General features: G+C 38.1%; 2 protein-coding genes and 1 pseudogene across 3 annotated transcripts; 2 read left to right on the top strand and 1 right to left on the bottom strand.

Annotated features, from left to right (window-relative positions):
- Positions 1–241: 241 nt before the first annotated feature.
- Positions 242–1908, bottom strand: LOC120460704 (galactose-specific lectin nattectin). The gene is made up of 6 exons (XM_039648628.2): positions 1785–1908; positions 1633–1711; positions 1173–1315; positions 898–1038; positions 626–740; positions 242–475 (listed from the first exon to the last, which is right to left on the bottom strand). Exons 1-6 carry the CDS (start codon positions 1785–1787, stop codon positions 381–383), a joined length of 576 nt encoding a protein of 191 aa, XP_039504562.1. The 5' UTR covers positions 1788–1908; the 3' UTR covers positions 242–380.
- Positions 1909–8656: 6748 nt separating this feature from the next.
- On the top strand, positions 8657–10017 carry LOC148978502 (uncharacterized; annotated as a pseudogene).
- Positions 10018–12015: 1998 nt separating this feature from the next.
- Positions 12016–24149, top strand: tcirg1a (T cell immune regulator 1, ATPase H+ transporting V0 subunit a3a). 2 transcript variants are annotated; one of them, XM_039689966.2, is made up of 21 exons: positions 12016–12263; positions 13588–13710; positions 13967–14045; positions 14225–14373; positions 14476–14571; positions 14659–14720; positions 15779–15905; positions 15998–16080; positions 16181–16274; positions 18429–18641; positions 18840–18990; positions 19104–19243; positions 19734–19891; positions 20545–20635; positions 20721–20839; positions 20971–21184; positions 21288–21395; positions 22388–22474; positions 22616–22736; positions 22830–23001; positions 23349–24149. In XM_039689966.2, exons 2-21 carry the CDS (start codon positions 13594–13596, stop codon positions 23437–23439), a joined length of 2472 nt encoding a protein of 823 aa, XP_039545900.2. In that variant the 5' UTR covers positions 12016–12263; positions 13588–13593; the 3' UTR covers positions 23440–24149. The 2 variants fall into 2 exon arrangements, with proteins under 2 accessions (XP_039545900.2, XP_039545893.2); XM_039689959.2 differs by having other exon boundaries at positions 22382–22474.
- Positions 24150–24346: the final 197 nt, after the last annotated feature.

Raw genomic sequence — 24346 nt, 5'->3', positions numbered from 1 at the left:
TTTTGTTTTTGTACATTATATTTGATGTTACAGACATGTGATGTATATTGTTGTGTAAGTGTTCAAGAAAATGCAATAAAAACAATATTACAAAAAAAAAAAAAATCTGATTTAAACCACTTTTATTTCCCAACACAAGCATTTGCTATAGTTAGATTAAGGCATGAATTTGAAGGAAAAATGTGTTACAAAATTACATATCAGACAAACAATAAATAAATAAAAATGAACAGATCATTTTGATTGCAAAAGTTCTTTATTATCATTTTAAGGAAGAATTGTTTTTAAAGAATTTTTTTTTTACGTTTTTTTGTTGATGCAGAGAAAATCATTTTATTCAGAATGTTTTATAGAATGATACTCAGATAAAACTGCTCCATCTACTCCTGGTCTATTTTCAGCATGTCAAGTCGTTTGAAGGCGCAGATGTAGTTTTTCTTGACACTACAAGAGGCGTCATTCCACTTGCCAACCTCTGAAAATGTGAAATGTACCTTCATCTATCATTGTGTTTTACCAAACATCCTATTGTCCTCACAGCATCAATGTCACTATAATAAATAATTTAGCCAAACATCAAGTTTAAACTCATTAGTTGTTTTAACAAGTTTCTCTCCATCCTTACCTTTCCAGTTCATCTCCACGCATTCCTCCTTGTTGGTGTACATGTGGTTGGGTTCACCACGTGTCCAAATTTGGTAATTCCAGTTGGAACCATCAATCCAAAAAAAATGACCAGACTAAGAAAGTGAGAAAGAGTTTTTTTTTTTAAATAGAAAAACTAAAGAAAGAAAATGAGAGGTTGTTTCTTTGTGTTTGAGAAACGAGTGGATGCATGTCAATAAAAAAAAGGGAAAAAAAGAAAATAACAACTCATTTCTTCTAATTTCTGTTTACCTGGAAGAATTCAAAGCCTCCGAGCCAGAAGCGCAGGTTTTTGCGGTTAAATCTTTTCACAAGGCAGAGCAAGTAATCATTTTCCTTTTTTTCATGCACTGACACCAGATGTGCACCAGGGGCTTTGGACCTACACCTGAGCTGAATATGTAAAAAGAACATTTAATAAGGCCTACTATAATGGTGGAGGTGATAATGTTCAGGGTAATATAAACTAAATATCTTCAGTGTAACAATGCAACAATCTATTTTAAAAAAAACATGCTACAACCTACCTCGGCATCAGCGAAGTTAGCACGGCCATAGAAGTATTTGACACAGTGTTTGCCCACTTTGAACCAATCAGTGAAGCCATGCACATCACAGGCTTTAGGCATACGGCACCACGAAGTAACGTTAGTACGGTCAACATCAGGACCTAAATGACAGTCACACACATTACTATTTTAAGCTTTATGGCACTTTAATAGTATGGATAGTTTGCCTTGTCTGTTTGAAATAACTTGTAATATATAAGTTAATATATCTGTTAATATATTAATGCTATCAATGTTTACTCAAAACAGGTCACATGTTTTGTGTTAACAGCATCTGCCTTACAGTTTATTGTTATTGGGGTACATTAAGGAATAGGGTTTACATTAGAAAAAAAAAGATTCAATGGGGTTGATAACTATGGGCTATAGAACCTTAAAGTGTAGAATTTTGGAAATATATTGTCGAATTAAACATTACCTCTCTCCATTGTTAAGAAGCTGCCACTCTCAAAGAGAAGAGCCATCAACAGAACAAATCTTAGGGATCCTGATTTCCCCTGCGAAAAAAAGCTCATATGAATAATATATAAAAATTGATACAAAAATTGTTCACTCAAGAAAATTACTTACCATTGCAGTTCTTGAACTTTTGTCTTCTATCTGTCCTTAGAGAAACTGTTTCACCTTATTTTATTCATTCCATTCATTTTCACAACTCCTCCCCTTCTCTCAATATTAACATCTTCAGTTTTTTTTATTCTTCATCACACAGAAACTGTTTCACACCTCTCCATTGTTAAAAAGCTGCCACTCTCAAAGAGAAGAGCCATCAACAGAACAAATCTTATAGATCCTGATTTCCCCTGCGAAAAAAAGCTCATATAAATAATATATAAAAATTGATACAAAAATTGTACATTCAAGAAAATTACTTACCATTGCAGTTCTTGCACTTTTGTCTTCTATCTATCCTCACCTTATTTTATTCATTCCATTCATTTTCACAACTCCCCTTCGCTCAATCTTAACATCTTCAGTTTTTTTATTCTTCATCACACAGGAAAGCGTTTCACACCTCTATACTGTATATACAGTGCCCCCTACTAATCAATTTACAGGTCTGTTGCTACTAAAGTACCATTAGTACTATATTAATGTTAATCTTGCACAATAATAGTATGTAGGCAAAAATATACTCATTAATTTAAAACTATAGCACCAAGGGGTCACTAGGATTTTTCTTGTAGGGAGGCTAAGCCCCCTATGAGGTATGATTTTTATCTTTAAGGTAACACTTTAAGGTAACACTTTAGTTTAGGATATAATGGTCACTATTAACCAGTTTCATTACCATGCAAAGGCTGGGTTTTATGATCAATGTGGTCCCGAATGTGAGGTAGGTTAAGTTAGGGCGGCTCAGGGATTCCCAGAGAAAAATTTGATTTCTCTGATCTATTATGTGCATTTTATGATGTTTTGAAGGCCAAAAAAATTGGATAACAGCTTTAAAACCATGTCATTGGGCAGCTGATTAATTTTCTCTCCTCATCAGCGTCACTGTGGCCAGGGGGGCATAGAAGTCTGTAGCAGGAGATAGCGGGCAGAACCGCGTGGTGAGTAGAGGCTGACATTTTTCCGGGAATCCCGCGGGACCGGGAATCGTGATAAAAAAACTATGATACCCAACTTTATTCACAAATAAAAAGTTTCTATAAATAAATTTTGAACTAAATTCTATTTGCCCCGTCTCTTAATGCTCTCCTGTTTGCTTTGGTGTGGCTGGTAAAGTGAATGACATGCTCCACACACCCGTACCAGTCGGTGGCTGATATACATAGCTGCCAACTCTCATGCATATTGGCCATAAGACACCCGCATTTGATTGGTTTCACATGCTCACACGCCACACCCCCGATTTCTCATGCTGAAGTGTCAACCTCGTCGGTCAAATGCCTGGAAGATGAGTTTTTCTATATATCTACCTGTTGAGCCACTCGTGATCGAGTAGTTATGCCGCAAATTAGTTAAATTCTCCCGGCACGAAGACCACGGCTGTCTCCTCCACTCACTCCACTGCTGCAGCTGACCCTCCGCTCTCTCCACGTCAATTCCTTGACCCGCTTCCTGACACTGGGGTCGCGTAGAAGGTCTGGGCCGGCCTGTTGGCGCTGTAGGGACCCAGGTCATTTCATTGATCGCTGTCCGGTGATGGAGGTGGGGACGCTTATCCGGGTCCCTGACGCGCCAGCGGCAGCCCTTGATCAGACTGGCCTGTACCAGTAAGTATAAGGGGGGTTACGTATCAGGCTTTGGTCGATTCAGGCTATAACCAAACCTCGATCCACCAAAGCCTGATTCATCCTCAGGCATTGGATAAGAGCCACGTGGTTAAGGCACGGTATGTGCACGGGGTCGTGGTGAGTTATCCCATTTTGTCTGTGGTGATTCAACTCCGGGGACAAAAGCATAGAGTTGGGGTGGCCGTTAATCCGCACCTCAGGCATTTGCTGATTTTGGGAACTAATTGGCCGGACTTTAACAAACTATTGGGGACTTTTACTGCGGGTGTCTCTTGGGTAAATGAAAATAGGGTCAAGTTGGCTGACGTTCAGGTGGGCGAAGCTGAGCTGGGACCCCTGGGAACTGTGCAGGCAAACGGAGTGCTCAGGGGAGAACCGTTCTTACAGAGCGCAATGATTTTCCCCTGGAGCAGTCCCAGGACGACTTGCTAAAACATGTGTTTGATCAGGTCTGCTCGATCAATGGCCAGCTCCTTCACCCAGACCAGCCGCTCTCTTATCCCTATTTTTCTCATTTAAAAGATAAGATGTATCGGGTGAACAAAGACGCCCAGTCAAAGCAAGATACAACTCAGTTGTTAGTACCAAAAAGTCTGTAACCCAATGGCAGGACATTTGGGACAAGCAGCTACACTAAACCGTCTCAGGACCCTGTTCTTCTGGCCGGGCATTCACGAGAATGTGCGCAAGTGGTGCGCCTCTTGTCGTGAATGCCAGTTGGTTAATCCACCGACCAACCCAAAAGCACCTTTGTGCCCACTTCCCTTATTGCAGGTCCCCTTCGAGCGAATTGGCATGGACCTCATCGGGCCATTAGAATAGTCAGCACGTGGACACCACTTTGCTTTAGTCCTGGTGGATTATGCAACGCGGTACCCAGAAGGACACACTGTTTTCATTAAACTCCCGGGTGGGATTCCCGAAAGAGATTCTCACTGATCAGGGCACGACGTTTATGTCACGTAAAATTCGCAAGCTTTATGAGTTATTGGGCATTAAATCGATTCGCACCATTGTCTCTCAGCCACAAACAGACGGACTGGTGGAATGATTTAATCACACTTAGAAGACCATGATTCGGAAGTTCGTCCAAGAGGACAGCAAAAATTGGGACAAGTGGTAAGACTTGTTGTTTGCTGTACGTGAGGTCTCCCCCTTCGAGCTTCTCTATGGACGTCCTTAGGGAATTAGAATTAGAGGCTCCCGGCCTGAGTCGGGTGGTGGGGGTATGTGGCGAGGGGGGCGTGGTTCTGCGAAGTCTGTAGCGGGACAGAGCGGGCGGTGAGTAAGTAGGTCAAGTGCAGATGATGAACATCTGTGTCTGATTGCAGTAATTGGCGTGGAGAGACCGCTTATAAACTGGCAGTAGACAGAGAGAGAGAGAGAGAGAGACTTGGACTGGGACTCGCGGGGGACTGCCGATCCTGAAAGAAGGACAATTTATTTGAGAAGAGAGAAACTGTCTGGTGCTGTGGACTGCCCACGGTGAAAGTAAAATATAAGTATTAATCTTTTCTTGTAAATTACCTAAGGAACGATCTAGGATTTCCTTTGTGCAAGGAAGCTTGGGAGGACAGACCTTCCTCTAGCAAAAATGAATTTCAGCATGTCCTAGCCCAAGACAAGCAAAGTCAGCTGTATAACAGGGCCCAGGGATCTAGGCTACGACAAATTTACACCAGGAGATAAAGTGCTTGTATTGCTCCCAACGTCTAGCTCAAGATTACTCGCAAAGTGGCAAGGCCCCTTTGAGGTCACATGGCGGGTTGGAGATCTCAACTATGAGGTGGTTCGAACAGACAGGGATGGAGCACTCCAAATATACCACCTCAAACTACTCAAAAAGTGGTCTGAGGCTGAGTCAGTGATGTTGGCGACAGTGGTGAGGAGGGAGGAGGATCTCGGGCCGGAGGCAACTCTAAAAACTCAATCCCTCGCCCTGGACCCTGGGGGAGATCACCTCTTGCCGTCCCAGCTCACTGACGTAAAGAAACTGCAGAAAGAATTTGCAGATGTATTCTCGCCCCTGCCTGGTCGAACCAACCTCATTCAGCACCACGTCGTCGTGCGCATAAAAACATTAAAAAAAAATGGTAGTTCAGGACAAATTAGAGGCAATGCTAGATATGGGGGTAATAGAAGAGTCCAACAGTGACTGGGCAAGCCCGATAGTTTTGGTCCAAAAACGAAACCTGACAGCTCGGTGTGGACAATAGAAAGGTGAACCAGGTGTTGAAGTTTGATGCTTATTGTTGTGAATTGCCCCATTGAAAACTGGTGGATTATATTATTGATCGCTGCAGAACTCTGGTCAGGGAGTCGGAGTCATCAGATAGAGTTGAACTGTTTATTGCACAAGAGTGACCATATGCACATAATAGTGTACTTGAGGTAGTTTCTGAACCAAATAATATAACAGAAATAAATACTCACTGTCTAAGCACATTCAACGATTTAAGAGATTGCAAACCCGAATTAAAAATCTCTGTAAAGTGCACTGATACATTAAACAAATCGAGAAATATATCAGTATGAGTCATCAATAATGTGCATACTGCAATGAAATTGACTGTAATAAGTCTGCATCGGCTCACACTCTTAAAGAGTAACTAAACACTTAACCAACTTTTTTTTAGTTTTTTACTTTTTTTAGTCTAGTTAGGCAAGTTCCATACAAAGAGATGCGTATCTGGTGCACGACCCCCTCCGCTGGGCTCTGCCCACTTTTACAGAATTTTTTCAAATATTGCCAGTGGGTGGAGTCAGGCTCTGACCAGGGGTTTAGTTACCCTTTAAAAAAAGTGTTAATAACAACACAACAGGTGTTGTTTTCAACACATGATCTGAGTGTGCTCAGGGACAACACATACTGTACTGTGTTGAAATACAGAATATATGTTGTGAAAACACACAGACAAATGTGTTACTTTGGTTAACACATTAATATGTCTTTTTTGTATACATCTAACACAATTGTGTGTTATAGATTTATTTTATTATAAAACATTATTGAAAAACCTAGATCAGAATACAATATGTACAGTTATCATGAAATCACACTGAAGAATTGAATAAGGTTCACATACTGTTTATTTAGCTTTTTTTTTTTTAAAGTTGTAAAAAAGTTGCGTATCTATTACCAGAAAAGCAATATGACATAACTATGTTTTCAGTAGTGTATAAAGAACTTACTTAATAAACCGTAATGTTTTTATTACCTTAGAATGAGACATTTATATCTGCATAACCGCGGGAATCATGCGAGTTCACTCATAGGCTGCAGCAGTTTGCCGCAGAGCAACCAATGAGCTCGCTAGCTAGCCCGCTCATGGTCTGCAGCTGCTGCACTGCGTTGACAATGGATACAAAAGTTAGGATAATGAATCTTAAAATGATAAAATGAATCTTTCCCGTAGCGTAAGCTAGCTTATGCAATACTCGTCCCCTCATCTAGAACCGAGGTTACGTTAGGTAACCCATTTGTTTGCTAGTATGTGGGGAGAAATGTGCTGGTTTACGTTTGTGAGACAATCAGCTGATTACTATTATTATATTAAATTATATATTAAAACCCTTGATCCTCACCTGACTATGGCTTTGTAAACTTTATCCATGATGTGGTTTATAATGGACTTTGGTACAGAAACAATGACAATGTTACACACTCTTTGCTTACTCTGGCTATTCTCTGTTGTCTCAGGCGACGAGATGCTTGTCCCGTTCTAGCAACCGTAGCTTCTTCGAAAGGGAGGGGTGAACAGTGGGCTGAGCCCTTAGTGCAAACCTGAAAACTCGCAACCGAACCGCTAGATGTCGCTAAAAACCCACACTGCACTTTTAACATGGAATTCATAATATAAAAATACTATTGATATAAAAATAAGCATTTCAAAACATCAATCATAAAATATTAAATAACATTAAATAACAACAGATCAAATATTTTTAAAACTCGTATGTTAGATCCTGTAAAATACAATGTCAAATAGAACAAAGTCTGAAACCATTTCCAAAATAAGTCCAAACTTTCTCAGCTTGGTCTAAAATAAGTATTAATCTTTTCTTGTAAATTACCAAAGGAACGATCTAGGATTTCCTTTGTGCAGGTTATACTTTTTTGTACATAATAAGTTACATTAGCAGAAGCATACATGCAGGCAGCAAAAAGTAGCAGCATAGTCTGACTTGTCTGACATTCTCTCCTAGATTATTTGTTCTGCTTTCATCAATTTGACAGAATACATCTGTTTCAGTGTGTCAGTTGGCATGGATATTGAAGATTACACAGCCAGTAGAATTTGAAAAGTTTTTCAACAGCACATGTGAGGTTTTCAACATCAAGTGGAAGAGCAAAGGAATCATTCTTAATTACCAACGCATTCTCACCCCAAGGCGTCACCTTTGACCATGCTTCAATATTTGACGTTTTAGGCGCCCTTTAGCGTCACTTACATGACGCGATCCTACGGCGTCATCTAACTGACGCTAAAGGAAAGCGTCTTAGAGGACGCGGTTAGGTTTAGGTGTGGGGTGGGGGTAGGGTACACGCGATCCTAGGGCGTCATCTAACTGACGCTAAAGGGCGCCTAAAGGCTGATTTATACTTCTGCGTCGAGGGTACGCCGTAGTGTACGGCGTTGGCTACGCACGTAGGCGACGCCGTTGTGAGCATTTATACTTCTGCGTTCAGGTATTGGTTGCTCTGCAGTACTGCTCCGAAACGCTAGGAGGCGGCGGAGGGTTTTAATGTTCCACTGTGTTTAGATTCCTCGCGGCTAGATTACTACAAGCAATAGCGACTGAAAGAGAGTGGATCATGTTGGAGTTGGAGCTTATTGGGGTGGAAAAACAGTTCATTTTAGTGAAATTACTAAAACTGAAAGGCAGAAATGAGAGAAGACGTCGGAGGAGAAGGTACGTGCGGAAATGCGTATGAGGAAATACGATGCTACCAAGCCGACCAATCACCGATCTTGCGGTCCGCGTCGTCGCGACGTGTAGTTACATTTTTGAAGAGGTGCGCGTCAGGCAACGCGGAAGGGTACGCGGTATGGGACGCGTCTGTGCGTATGCTACGCCGTACCTACTGCGCGCACCCTACGCAGAAGTATAAATTGGCCTTAAAGCGTCAGATATTGAAGCATGTCCAAATGCTTCCCAAGGCGTCAGTTAAGTGACGCCTTGGGAGTGAGAATGGGCTGTAATTACATACAGGGCTTCATGTCCTGCAGAGCCAATGGAAACCAATGCGGCTGTGCTGAGACCATAAAACATAATAAATACATTTAGGCTTCTGCTTCTTGCTCGGTAAATGACCAATCAGAATTCAGTAAGCAAATATTCTAAGTGGGAAGAGTTCAGTCACAACATTGTTGACTTTCAGGAAGCATACCTTGATGTTAGTGTGGGAGAGCTCTGAGACACATAAATTGGGGATTTTTAGATTTTACTTGTTCACAGAGCACCTGACAAATGGAGATGAAGTGTTCACAGAGATGACAGAAGGAACTGATCAACAGACAGATGCAGATGAGCATCAGAAAAACACAACAGAAGATAATGAGCAGATGACACAAAAAGCACATGAACGTGAACAGCAGACACACACTGTGGAAGCTTTTGTCTCTACTGCTGTAGAGATTGTTGATCTTACATTTTTGTGTGATACATCGGAGGTCCCTTTGCAAGGTGGTCCATTTTTAGAAGATCTTGATGACACAATCTTCCATGAGCCTATAGAAAAGGCAGATAAACATCAATGCCCTTAGCTCAACTCCTGTCAATTCTGACACCGTCTGCTGGCCCATTAAGTCCTACTTATGAACTTTTGCATGTGACAGTGAAACTCCACAAAGTCAGTGTCTTGGAGGAACTAATTACCCAATTCAAGGATGAAGCAATGATGTCCTACTCTGTGAAATACAGCTTCATTCATGAAATGGGGGCAGATGCTGATGGCGTGTCCAGGGATGTATATGGGAGTTTTAGACTGTGCAGCAGAGGGTGCAGATGTGAGGGTGCCATCACTATCCCCAAAAAGGCCAGAGGAAGAATGGAAATCTGTTGGTAGGATAATGGTCAAGAGATTAAAGGACCATGGATATTTTCCCTCTCGGCTGGCTCAAGCTTTTACAGCAGCAATCACATTTGGTGAACACACTGTCTCACCTGATTTACTGTTTGACTCACTAATGTTGTATCTTAGTCAGTCTGAGTGCATATCTTGTCCACCTTGATGCTAATGATGAAGATAAGCTTCTTGATCTTATGGATCGCATGGGAGTAAGAACAGTACCAACACAAGAGAACTAAGCTGTGCTTCTCCAAGTGGCCCACAAGCAAATTATCCAGCAACCAAAATATGCACTGGATGACAATCAACACAATCAAGTCTCAGGGAGTTCTTCCCCAGTGTGCTGGATATACAGATGCATGAGGATCTTAAACCATCAGCACAAAAGGTATTAAAGTTAATCACGGCCTCTCTAGGTACTTTAGCAGAGAACCTTTGCGATTTTCGCGATCTGTTCATTGCAATCTGGGTTGTGTTACACTTTGGCTAATGTTTTTTGCATTAAAGGAAAAAAATAAATAATAAAAAATAAATAAATAAATACCCTGCATATTCTGCTAATTTCCATGACACTTCTCCTATTTCATTTCTAACCCATGTCGGCACTGTGCTTGCTCACCAAGTGGAAACTATTTTATAGACATAGACAGAGGTGTCTTGTAAATGACAAGCATGCAGTTTTACTAGCACACTAGAAAATAAAAATGTGAGATCTTGTGATTACTGACAGAGTTGTGATCTCAATGTGTCTCCACTCCAAAGTTGCTGCAATTCACAGTCAGAATGGCTTTGTCACTTATGATCATAAAGATTTAATCATCAGTTTGCATGATAAACTTGCAAGATCTCCTGTATAGAGACATTCATTATTTGTAATTACTTTAAACTTGAATCTAAACATTTGGGTGTTACCATTCAATTCACTGCATTAGACATACTCTGACTCAAGACTCTTTTTTTTTTCAACTTCAACTTTTACATGATGCATTTACATTATTTTGTCACTTTGTCTCACTTTTATTTTCACTACCCCTCCATTTTTTCACATCTCATTCTCATTTATTCATCACTCTTCATCACACATTAAAACCATAAATGTGGCCTCATGATAAAGTGCTGCTTGTATTAGAACATAATTATTCTGCAAGAAGCATTAGTTCTTCTCATTTCATTTAACTGGTCATTTTGATTGCAACGATACAAAAAAAAAAAGGACATAAACTCAAACCGAGACCTGATGACGTCCAAAAAGCACCAGTTAGTGTTTCAAGAAACACTTTCATTTACAGACCTTTGTCAAGGTTGATGATTTATTTTATGTATGAAAAAAAAGGTGCGAGTTTATTTGACATAAAAAGTAGCAATACAACATTGTAACAACTTCTTTTTCAGTTTTATCACTTTTATTTTCACTACCCCTCCATTTTTTCACATCTCATTCTCATTTATTCATCACTCTTCATCACACATTAAAACCACCAATGTGGCCTCATGATAAAGTGCTGCTTGTATTAGAACATAATTATTCTGCAAGAAGCATTAGTTCTTCTCATTTCATTTAACTGGTCATTTTGATTGCAAAAAGGCACCAGTTGATGTTTCAAGAAACACTTTCATTACAGACCTTTGTCAAGGTTGATGATTTATTTTATGTATGAAAATATAAGGTGCGAGTTTATTTGACATAAAAAAGTAGCAATACAACGTTGTAACAACTTCTTTTTCAAGGATAACATGATAAAGTTGCATCAACTTAGTTGTGGTCCTTCATTTTCTTTTAACGATACATTTTCATGACAAACCACAACAAATAGGCTACACATATCCATAGCAAAAAATAATGTCTTCACTAAAGCCAACATTATCCTTTAAAATCTTTATGTCAAATGGCAACTTATTCCACTCCAGCGCACCTGTTAAAATATGAAATATGAAAAATATGAGTTAAAATAGAATGAGGCCTTATTATTAATTATTTTATGAACCATTTTTAGTTTCAGGAATGCTCACCGTTTTTCAATGGGTAACCATCCAAGCTGCTGTGTCCATTATCCATGGGTAATAGAACGATATTCTAAAGCTACTCTCAATAAATTTGGTTTTTGGCTTTATGTTATGTTAAAGAGAATCCTGCCTTGATGAATAATGATAAAAATGTAAATCGAATCATGGATTATTTAGATTTTTTTCCAGGCTGGTAATTCAATTCAAATATTATTACATTTTCATTCAATTATTATACATTTGCCAATTCAAATATTATTTTTATGATCTTTACTTAATTTTAACGAACTTGTAAAATATGCTTTATTATAGGCTAATTGTTTTCCAAAGCTATTAATTTCAAACATTACCGTTGTGCATCCCAGTATATCTTATGCAGAAATATAAATAGGCATTAAGAGATTATTTATTGTTATTTGTTACTTTCATCTGATCATCATATAAACATCCTCCTTATTGCCATCATTATATTCTGATCGTTGAGTTTTAGAGGTAATATGCTGCGTTGATGTGCTCTAGGCTTGTGAACTGTTGTTACTGTAGCAGTTCTAATTCATTGACTGAATCACATGGCAATGACTAGAACTGGAGTAATGAGCGGCCACGAGCTCAAAGATCCGCTGTTTACATCGCAAAACCTCACACAATGTAACCGACCATGAGATCGAATTGTGGATAATTCATTTTCCAACATCGACCGCCTTGGATTGATCGATCCGCGTCTCTTATACGGTAAGATCATCAGTTTTAATACGAATTTGAATTGAACTAATGTGTAAAACGAGCTCCTCGTTTACACAATAAATACTGCCTACTTAAACATATTCACAGGCAAATGAATCGAATTTGTTCATTTCACTGTACTGTCCCATTTCTGTCGGTGGGTTTTGTTTATGTTGTTACGCCATAATGCTGCAGTAACGGGACACTGCCACCAGACTGCATACGCCAAGTGCTTTTCGACAGACTCGAATAATTCCAATAATTCTCACAAAGCCACACCATATTGATTAAATATGTAAAATGTCACTGCAAATACTTATACCACTGTTTACACTGGCCTGAAAGCAGTTAAAGGCTCTCTTTGTACATCTTTACTTGTCTGGTAAAAGCGAGGAAATGCCTTGCAGCAATAGCATAACACCGTTAGGGTGACATCATTTTGATTAACAGATACTCAAATAATACTCGAAGTTTACTCACAGATGCCTTATTAATTTCAATACATTTAAAGTAGGTTATGCCTCCTCTAGAATATTGTTATATTAAGACACAAATTCAGATTCTTCGAGGTTACTCATGTTTTATTATGAAAGGTTTCAAAAATAATGAATGAAATAATGATAGAAATAATGTCTCTTTTGTATTAGCAAAATAAATATATAGGTAAATAATAAATAACTAAAAGAAACACCTCCAGGACGTGAAAACAGGTCATGTCACCCTAGTGTAGCTACTTGTTCATAAAGCGTTTGTAACTGTTTAAAATAAATAATCATTCAATGCTAAACAAATCTTTATGAGCATTCATATTTTCAAAGCATTACGGATAGTTTTATATTTAAATTGCTAAAAACAATATTTTTTATGCCATGGTTCTATCAATAATACAGATCCATTTTATTTAGCCATTTCTCAAGTGCAATAAAGTACTGATCACTGGGACCTTATCACAGATCAGTTTCAGATGACTCTAATTTAGGTTCTGTTTTCCTTTCATGAGTGTATTCATCATCACATGGGTATGGGTGAATCCCCTATGAAATCTCAAATTAGATTACATCTAACTACTGTCACATGAAAACCTCCATTGTAGAATCCTTTTCTTGGATCAAAATTAGGAAAAGCACAAGCTACCCTATTAAATAAGTAGCCGCTATGCCCAATAAGGGCTTTTATTTTCATTGTCACACTGTGTAAGCACACAATAAATAAGAACACTTATCATTTGTTCTTAAATGTGCAAGATATGGAAATGCTGATCTCTCAGCTACTTACATTTTTGTACTGTTAACATTGTATTGTTTATTGTTGAGATTTGTATGCATCATTTTAGGCTACCATGGGAAGCCTCTTCCGAAGTGAAGAGATGTGTCTGGTCCAGCTTTTCCTTCAGGCAGGTTCGGCTTACAACTGCGTCAGTGAGCTTGGGGAGTTGGGCCTAGTCGAATTCAGAGATGTGAGTTTAATGGATAAAATATAGCATTCAAAAGTTGGAGGTCAGTAAGATATATTTTTGATTAATACTTTTAATCAGCAAGATCAAAAGTACAAATTTTACATTGTTACACTGTTCTTTTGATCCTGAAAAAGGGTCAAGGTTTCCACCAAAATATTGAGCAGTACAAATATTTTCAAATTTGTATTAGTATTTCACAATATTACAATAAACTCTCTTCCCTCTTGTTCTGTCTCTCTTAAACCCATTTTCTCAGCTGAACCCAAATGTGAATGCCTTTCAGAGGAAGTTTGTTTCAGAAGTGAGAAGATGCGAGGAGCTGGAGAAAACGTTCAGTATGTAACCATTAAATATTTACCTTTCAGTGACCAGCTACCCCTACAGCAAGTGTTATACACAGTAGTTATTTCAGTCACTTTTTATTTTAAGGTACTCTCATCAAAGAATTGTAGCATAATCATTGTAGCCTGATTGTGCTCATTCTCAACACGTTTCCCCTTCTCTTATTCCTTAGAATATCTGGAGCAAGAGGTCAATCGTTCCCTCTATCCTCCTCTTAAAGGGCTTCTACCCATGGCCACGCCAATCCCATCAGCCCCACAGCCAAGAGAGCTGCTCTCCATTGAGGAGGAGAGCGAGAGACTTGCCAGAGAACTCAAAGAGGTGAGAGGAGGGAAGAGAAATAGGCTTAGAAATCAGAAATATCTTGTGTTCCATGATAAACAATTTAGTGCAAGTGGTGATCTTGACCCAGTTTGCATTTAGGTGTCAAGGAACAGGGATAGTCTACGTAACCAGCTGATCCAGCTCAGCCAGTACAGAGGGGTCCTGAAGCAGAGCATTTTACTACCAACCTCACAGGTTTTAAAAAAATCCAACTTTTAGCATGCTTACCTCCAAGAGATCTCTCTCCGATATTCATCAAACCTTCTCATGATGTCTTTAAAGGTTCCACCTCCAACTCTTGAGACCACAGCGCTATTGGACAGCAGACAAGATATGCGCTTGAGGTGAGGTGCAGTCACATTTACTGTTGCTCGGTATAGTTTCTTAGAAATTTCAATAGGATCCGCATGTTTAGTATTTTTATATATTTTCACCACTAACAACATATATTAGATCTCATTAAACGACAAATTATTGTATACTATCTATTTAACACGTCACGCTCTGCATGAGTGGTGTTTACAAAAGTAACGTTAAAAACAAGTACTCCACAGTGACTCTAGGGGTCGCTGTTTGACAAAAACGGGATTCCTGCTTGGTGTCCTCTCATAACATAGAGTGCAGTTATCATTATAATAGTGATGCCTGCCTTAGCAATCTAGATGAAAATGTAAATGTTAAGAAAGTGTTTCCCAACTCTTGGGGGCACACTAACAGTACACATTTTGGATGTCTCCCTTATCCGACTCATTTATTTTTGGTCTTGGAGTCTCTAGTAGTGAGCTGATTAGTAGAATCAGGTGTGTTTGATTAGGAAAAGTTTAAAAATGTGGACAAGGTTTTTCAACAAGGTTGGAAAACACAGTCAAATTTGCAAAATGTTGCGTGCAAAAAAGGTTGTAAATAGCTTAGAGATTTGTGAAGCACTGCTCTCACCAAAGTCACTTTCAAACAATTAGCTTTCTGTTGGTCAGCATGGCAAAGTTGGGTGACCAACTGGAACATGAGTGCAATCTGCGTTCGCCCTCACAAGAAACTTCAAAATACATGGATTGCTATTGTTATGACTGTATTTGGCTCAGCGAAATTTCATTAAACGTCAGTAAATGTGAATGGGGTAAGGTGACATGGTATTAGCGACATTTTGTTGGAAAAAATATCAATTGTCAGTAATGTTTGAAGGACAGCTTGCACAGAAGTCACTTTCAAAACTTGAATTTGCTTTCTGTTGGTCAGTGCGGCAAATTTGCATGAACATGAACGAAATCTGCACAGTGAATTTACCGTAAATGATTAGAATTTGCCTGCAAAATTTCACAGATCAACCTAAATGTGAGCAAATCTTTTGACTATTTGTAATATTATTTTCACATACGTAACAAAACACGTCTTTCCTGCAAAGCTTTGTCGCTGGCGTGGTTCATCCATGGAAGGTTCCGTCGTTTGAGCGGCTGCTATGGCGGGCCTGTCATGGTTATATCATTGTAGACTTCTGGGAGATGGAGGAGAGGCTGGAAGTGCCAGACACTGTAAGAGAGAATTACGTTAAAATAATTCAGATAACTCGTTTTAATAAAAATGTCAATTGGCCATAAACATGATGTGTTTTTCCTGCTCACAGGGAGAGATGGTTCAGTGGACTGTCTTTGTGATCTCTTTTTGGGGAGAGCAGATTGGACAGAAAGTAAAGAAGATCTGTGATTGGTACATTCATAGCTTATATCAATTTAATTATAGCTTACTATAGCACCTTTCCATGATATCACATTATTCTTATTTCAGAATCCCATCTCTCTATTCATAGTTTCCACACACACACCTTTGTGTATCCCGAGGGCTTGGAGGAGAGAGAAGTTATACTTCAGGGCCTGGAAAGCAGGATAGTAGATATCAAAACGGTGACTTGAATGTTCCCTTTATCCTTTTATTTTGTATATTCTCTTTGAGAAAAGATCATGCAGTGTAAAATAGTTAGATACTAGCTTTTCTTAAAGTGGCTTATGAAGAATCAAGTGTGTAAATATTTTTCTTAGCAAATTATTGTGATGTGTTTTTTTTTATGTATTGTGTTTTAGTGAGTATCTGTTATTGTGTGTACCTGCCTAGGGACTACGGACGTAAATTAGCAATATTGCTATAATACGGCTTGTTTACATCTTGTATTTTGTACAAATTGTCATTAACATGCTTTGTCCCTATTAAATAAAATAAAAAAAACTTCATTACATTAGATAGCAAAATATGAAGTGGTACCACCAATGGTACAAGCACACGTTTTTAAACAAAACATTGCAGATTATAAGTTAACTTATCTTTCATAATCTGATGTATTTCCAAGTGAAACAGGATAAAGAGAATATTATACACTGCCATTTAAATGTTTAGGGTGAGTAAGATTTTTAAAAAAGTTAAGAAATTAATATTTGTATTTAGCAATGATGCATTTAATTGAACAGTCTAGAACAGTTAAGGTGTTTACATTATAACAAAAAAAAGTATATATTTCAAATAAATGCTGGTCTTTTTTACTTTCGATTAAGAATTCTGAGAAAATGTATTATGGTTTACATAAAAAAAATATTAAGCAACACAGCTGTGTCCAACATTGCTAATAATAAGAAATGTTTCTTGAGCAGCAAATCAGCATATATGAATGATTTCTGGAAGATCACGTGACACTTAGAGTAATGGCTACTGAAGCGCAGGAATAAATGGCATTTAAAAATGTATAAAAAGAAAACAGTTTTCAATAATGTTAATATTATTTCACAATATTACTGTATTTTATATCAAACAAATGCAACCTTATAAGAGACTTCATACACAAACATAAAAAAATCCCTTTAATAAAAATATTAAATAAAACCGATGAATTGTGCACAGTACTTTCATTAAAAAAGTAAAGAAATAATGGTAAAACTTTAGTTCAGGCTCCAATTCAAACTATTAACTAGTTTTTTATTATCATGTATATTACTAGGATATTGGCTCTTTATTAAGTATTATAAAGCACATATTAATTAGAGCCCGACCGATAAAGGATTTTGAAGTCCGATACCGATACAAATATTTATTGGTTTTAAAATCCGATGTTCCGATATATCGCCCGATATTTTTTCTTAATTATTATTTCAGAAACGCGCAACAAATTGTAAAACATACATTTTCAATATAACATCTCATTGCTATAACTGTCACGCGCTATTAAAGAAATACTTCAGTCACATTGTCAAAAGTTAAAAGGACTACACTGTAACAACATAATGTAACTATTACTAGCTAATTCCGCTTCATTCTCGGCTTATTTAACAGCAGCAAAACTGGACATGATAGTCACAAATTTTGTTAAAATATTCATTATCAAAATATGATGCAAAATATTCATTTATTGGCCAATTATAACTGCCGATACCGATAATTTGGAAAATGCCTAATATCGGCCGATAATATCGGCCTGCCGATATATCGGTGTAGTGACGCAGATGGTTTCATTGTCTGTTTCTGACGCGTGCTTATTTTTTGACTTAAATAAATAAATGTCCATACCTTCAGATTCAATTTTTGATAAGCCAAATCCTTTTATTGCCCATTTGGCTTTGCAAACAACAAAATAAAACTAAAATAAAACACTAAACCTAAAATTGTGATTCAAACATACAGGCATGAGCACAATTCCACTCTCCACATAGCACAGCACGGTCAAAAAGTTTGTTTTACCTTCCATTAGCCACACCTGTTACTCGTTATCACCCCACTTAAATATACTCAAAATACTAATACGCCCTCTAGTGTTACAAAAAAAATACAATTCAAAATAATGGCTCCAACAATCGGTCTGGCTCTAATATTAATGCCTTATTCTACATCCCCTAATCCTACCTAATACCTAAACTTAACATTTACCTTAATGACTAATTAATAAGCATTATATAGGTGTTTATTGTGGCAAAAGTTGTTAATAGTGAGCTAATAATGAGAATCTAATCTAACGTGTGACCGAAATAATAATAAGATGTTATTAAGATAGTTCCACTTCAACTTCAACTTTGCAGGTGCTGTCTCAGACGGAGCAGTATATGCAGCAGCTGCTGTCCCGCTGCGTGTGTCAGGTGCCACAGTGGAAGACACGAGTGCAGAAGTGTAAAGCCGTGCAGACGGTCCTCAACCTCTGCAGCCCTTCAGTCACGGACAAGTGTCTCATCGCAGAAGCCTGGTGCCCTGTGGCCAAACTGCTTCTGCTCCAGAGCGCTCTGCTAGAAGGAACGGTGAGTCATTCAGTGAATTGTTTCACACGAAATACATCACAGATATCAAATGTTGATTTTTAGGTCTTAAAGAAGTACTGTGGTGCACACAGTTGCCATACTTTTTTAGATGACTAAGAAATATAATAGTGAACCGAAGGTCGCTCATTCAAAGCAGTGAATCTCACAATAGCATATATATTTTTTTCTATTTCTTAGAGAAAAAGCGGTAGCAGTGTAGACTCCTTCTACAATCGTTTACCTGCACCCACATCTCCTCCAACACTCTATAACACCAACGCATTCACGTCCAGCTTCCAGAACATTGTGGATGCGTATGGTGTGGCCAGTTACAGAGAGGTTAATCCAGGTAACACACACACACACACACACCACATGGACATTGTTACCTAAAGTTGCATTTAGCATTATTGTTTAGTATAAATTTAGTATAAATGTCTTGTGTGTGTGTTCCTTTCTCAGCTGTGTACACCATCATTACTTTTCCCTTCCTGTTTGCGGTGATGTTTGGAGACGTTGGTCATGGTTTACTCATGATAATGGCTGCCCTGTGGATGTTTCTGGAGGAGAGAGACCCTAAGATGAGGAATAGCACTAATGAGGTTTCTTTCATTTTACACAGTGCATATCATAATCTTTACAGCTGCCTGCAAGACTAAAAAAGGCATTTAAATAGAACATACTATACAAGACTCTTTCTTTTAAAATATCTTTCTAAGTTACCTTTCAACAGCATTGAGATTTTACACTACTGTTCAAAAGCTAGTAATCTTGTGCTCACCAAGGCTGAATTTTTCTAATCAAAACTACAGTAAAAACAATAATATTCTGAAATATTATTACAATTTAAGATAACGTTCACAAATAATCCTAATATGTAGATTTGGTGCTCAAGAAACTTCTCGTTATCATTATTACAGTTGTGTTGCTTAAATTTTTGGAAATCATAATAGGTTTTTTTTTCAAGATTTTTTTTGATTAATATAAAGTTCAAAAGAAGAATAAATTATTTGCAACATTATAAATCTATTTACTGTCACTTTTAATCATTTTAATGCATCTTAAAGTCTTACATTTGTGTTTCTCTTTTAGATTTGGCGCATGATGTTTGGTGGGAGGTATCTGATCCTTCTGATGGGGTTGTTCTCCATCTACACTGGTGCTGTTTATAATGAGTGCTTCAGTAAGGGACTCAGTCCTTTTTCCTCTAGCTGGCACCTCAAACCCATGATTCAGCACTATAACTGGAGGTACACACACTATTACATCCAAGCCAAGGCAAACGTACATTTTAACTAAAAAAGATTTAAGATCTCAGGACAAGGGATTGCTCTAACCTGGGCAATAATGGTGGACATGTTCAATAGCTTTTTTTTGTAGAGAAAGACTATAATGGGTTATTTCCTTGTTTATTAGTTTCCTAATTCATTATTTACTTGCACTAATGTCGTTCCAAACCCATAAGATCATCTGATCAACGAATGCTGACCAAGTATTTAAAGGTTGATCAGCGAACTCATTGCCTACTGATACAGCAGGAACCAATCAGCTGTGCCCTATAGAGAATGGTGTGATTGCAAGCAGATCAGCCTGCGCCATCTAGAGTTTCATGACAGAACTTGGTATGAATCAGTGCGATTGGAAATTTGTTCATAATATTTGGGGAAATATTTCCCCAAACAGATTTCGAAAACAGTTCAAGTTAGATTCACCAACAGAAAGCTTGTTCTGTGTGAGCTGTTTTGTACAGCTATACACATTTGACAGTAGACAATGGATGTTTTTTTGTCTGTGATCTTTTCACTTTGGCACTGTGAACCTGATCAATTATCCATCATTTCAGCTTGCCTATGTGCTCTCATTTTACACTCACTTTTGTCTTCTTTCTCCTGGGCTGGTTCAGTGATGAAACTCTGAGGAGCAACCAGTACCTCACTTTGGATCCAAACGTAACTGGAGTATTCCAGGGACCATATCCATTCGGCATTGACCCGGTAATCAGGCCTTTAATCAAATCCCGCTTGCGTCTAGCTTACTGTGAGGTTTGGGTTTGACTATCTCTCGTTCCCTGGTTCTTAGATCTGGAGCCTTGCCAGTAACCACCTCACCTTCCTCAATTCCTATAAGATGAAGATGTCCGTCATCATCGGGGTCATCCATATGACTTTTGGAATCTGCTTATCCTTCTTTAACTACATGTGAGTCATAAAGTAGGATTCATTTTGGTCTACCATTACTTTATATTTCTGATCACTTCTGGGTTTATGGGGATTAAAAACCGTATTCTTTTATGTTTTCTTATCCTTTTAATGCTACACTTTCTCCTCAGGTACACAGTGGATGTGAGCAGCATGTTTCTGGTGTTGATTCCAGAGCTAGTGTTCATGCTGTGTCTGTTTGGGTACCTTGTCTTCATGGTGGTGTTTAAATGGATTGCGTTTGGACCTCAGGATTCAGACCGCGCTCCCAGCATCCTGATCCACTTCATTGACATGTTCGTGTTTGGTGAGAACCCAGACAACCCACCACTTTATCCAGGACAGGTGAGAGATTCATTCAGTATACACTGATTATAGTAACATTTTTATATCGTACTACTGTTTTACTGCGGTGACAAATGCATACATATCCTGTCCCTCGCTTTAGGTGACAGTGCAGAGAGTATTATTGTGTTTGGCGCTGCTAGCAGTTCCGGTGCTGTTACTTGGAAAACCGCTTTACCTGTACTTCAAATACAGGAATAACAGAAGAACGGTAAGCCGGGGTGAAATTAGGCTGTTCTGGCGTCTTTGATTTAATAAATAATGCAATACTTTGGCTTTACAGAGTAACTTAGTTGACAACTTTTGACTCGTAATTTTAATGCCAGGCTTTACCTGACCAACCATGTTCTTTTCTTGATCAGGTTAACCTCAAATTTGAATATTGAATTGAAATCATAAAAATATAGAAAACTATAATAATGTACCATACAATGTAACAGAGTTGACGGTCCATTAATATATTCTCTGGCAATTGTTTATTGTAAATAAAATACTGAAAAAATGTAAAGGCGTTTTACAATGTTGTGTTCAAAATGTCCACTACAAAAGAAAATAACCATATGACTTTGGTTCAAACAAACTGAAACGGTGCAAAAAATATTTGTGAGATTGTGCTTTCCATTAATGGACAAAATATGATTTATGTAAAGAAAATTGTTATTATCAATGGATGTGAAATGTACCCTAAATTGTATCATATTAGAATGATCTGAAGGATCATGTGACACTGAAGACCGGAGTAAAAGCTGCTGAAAATTCAGCACTGGAATAAATAACATTTTAAAATATATTTATAGAAAAAGTAATACTATTTTACTGTATTTACAATTTGTTTTAATCAAATGCAGCCTGGGCAATCATAGGAGACTTCTTTAAAAATATATATATATATCATACCAATTCCAAACTTTTAAACGGTAGTGTAAAAAACAAACAAAAATAAATTCAGGTTGGTCTAGGACCCCATTTACACCTGGTATTAAAATGCGATCTGTATCCAGATAAGTTATCCGGATAATAAAAAAACGCATGTTAATGCAAGGTGTAAATACATTGTGATCAGATTGTATTCTGGAGCAAAAAAGTCCAGGTAAAGTACTTACCAACGAGACATGTGGCTCTTTTAGCTGAAATGTGAGTGTTCTTGCATGTTCTCCCAAAGTGTGTCTGATCAAAGGTCTTGACCCTGTTTTTCAGTTACAGGAGGAGCAGCACCCGCTAGTCACAGACACCAGCTCTATAAATGCTCAACTGGGAGACCTAGAGGGAGGAGGGGGAACAGAGGAACAGGTCAGAAAAAGAAAATATCATAACACCATTCCTCAAATGAAGCTAAACTTTTAGAAGTGTCAAATAGAGATGTGAAAGTGTAACATTCCAGTAGATTCAGAGTTGAAAGATTCTCCATTCCAGTCTTTTTTAACTTTACAGGACTTTGATTGGACAGAGGTTTTTATGCACCAAGCCATCCACACCATAGAGTACTGCCTGGGCTGCATCTCCAACACTGCATCGTACCTTCGACTTTGGGCCCTCAGTCTCGCGCATGCACGTATGCAAATACTCACAAGCATCATTACGCATTACATGTTCACTTATAGGTGAAATTGTTGTGCTTAGTTAGTTTTGGTTTTGTGTGTGTTAGAGCTGTCGGAGGTTCTCTGGGTGATGGTGATGAGAATTTCACTCTCGTGGCAAGGCTATGTGGGATCAGTGGTGCTGTCAATCATCTTCTCCATCTTCGCCATGCTCACTGTCTCTATCTTGCTCGTCATGGAGGGGCTGTCAGCCTTCCTGCACGCCCTCCGTCTGCACTGGTGAGAAATTCACACACAAACAAACTTAATATTGTAGTGGTTCAACCAAAATATTATGCCACTTTGGTATTTGAGGATTTTCCTCACCTTCCAAAGGCAGCGCTCTGTGTAAATGTTTTGAAGAGAAGGGAGATTGGTTCCGATCATCCGTTGGGCCGATCTCACTACTCTCTGCTGGGCTTTATGATAGAGGGCAGTGCGGTTCTCAAATCAGGCTGTGGTGCAAGATAAACGCTTAATTTCCCAGAAAGCCATTAGATGTTGAGTTTCAGTGAAGAATAGTACTTAAAGGGGTGATAAACTGAGAAATCAAATTTTTCCTTAATTTAATTTCCCATTTGATGCAGGGTGGAGTTTCAGAACAAATTCTACAGCGGATCTGGATACAAGTTCAACCCTTTCTCCTTTGCCACAATTCAGCATCTAGAGGAAATGTAAATATTCCCTGTAAGAATGGTTTTATACTTCATTTTGGAACTGAATGGTTTATCACATAAGTATAAAAGGTGATCTTCTCACCCTCATGTTGTTCCAATTATGCTTTTGTTTTATGGAAAACAAACTTTGGAAGAATGTTCCCTGGACTCTTTTTAATTCAATGCCAGCATGTCAGGGGCAGACATGCTCCAACATTTTCATTCTTGGGTGAAATCCTTCACCAAACGTGTGTCTCAAGGTTTGATTTAAGCATTCATTTAATCTTAATGATGAGAACATGATGTATGAATAACAAAATGCGCAGTAATAAAGGTTTTTGTTACTAAGAAATAACAATATTTACATTTCTCAAGATCGTGGTTATTCACAACCCCTTCACATCAAGTTTTACCTTTTTTACTTTGTCTAAATGCAAACGAAAACTCCAGAATAAAGTAAAACAAAATGCACCCTTGCCTTTGAAGGTGCTGTGCAGAGTTAACATTAATACATTAGGAGAATCCTATTGAGGGAAAATTTGAAGCGAATATTTAAAATCTGTACATGCTCACGGAGTAAAGATATTAAATACCCAAGAGCTAAAAAGTAATATATTAGCCATACATCAACTATACATAAACTGCGAGATAAAAGTTTGTACATTGAATGCAATTTATTGGCCATTTTGTGCAAATCTTAATTGTACAGAAGAATCCAAAAGTCTAAGTTGACCACTGTCTTTCCTTAATACAAAACGTGTATGCTTCAAATGGAGGCAAGGAAATCTGCCCTTTTGTACAAAGAGGTCTCACGGTCAATTTGATTTGTGACCTAGAAATGAAACTACACACGCATTTTATATCATAAAATATCATATCACCTATATTAACAGGAATAAAACAAGACGTTCAACATGATTTCAGACTTT

The sequence above is a fragment of the Pimephales promelas genome, chromosome 6, assembly GCF_988280905.1.
Source record: "Pimephales promelas chromosome 6, fPimPro1.hap1.1, whole genome shotgun sequence".
In the NCBI taxonomy this organism is placed as follows: domain Eukaryota; kingdom Metazoa; phylum Chordata; class Actinopteri; order Cypriniformes; family Leuciscidae; genus Pimephales; species Pimephales promelas.
This window is presented reverse-complemented; position numbering and strand designations above follow the sequence as displayed.

What these genes read in the sequence shown, in the direction of transcription:
- LOC120460704 (XM_039648628.2), bottom strand. An exon ending in CTTCTTAACAATGGAGAGAG is followed by an intron (nt 1,316 to 1,632) that starts GTAATGTTTAAT and finishes ACTGTCATTTAG; the next exon opens with GTCCTGATGTTGACCGTACT. An exon ending in CTAACTTCGCTGATGCCGAG is followed by an intron (nt 1,039 to 1,172) that starts GTAGGTTGTAGC and finishes TTACATATTCAG; the next exon opens with CTCAGGTGTAGGTCCAAAGC.
- tcirg1a (XM_039689959.2), top strand. Translation starts at nt 13,594, where the DNA reads ATGGGAAGCCTCTTCCGAAGTGAAGAGATGTGTCTGGTCCAGCTTTTC. An exon ending in TTACAGAGAGGTTAATCCAG is followed by an intron (nt 18,991 to 19,103) that starts GTAACACACACA and finishes TTCCTTTCTCAG; the next exon opens with CTGTGTACACCATCATTACT. An exon ending in ACAGGAATAACAGAAGAACG is followed by an intron (nt 21,396 to 22,381) that starts GTAAGCCGGGGT and finishes CCTGTTTTTCAG; the next exon opens with TTACAGGAGGAGCAGCACCC.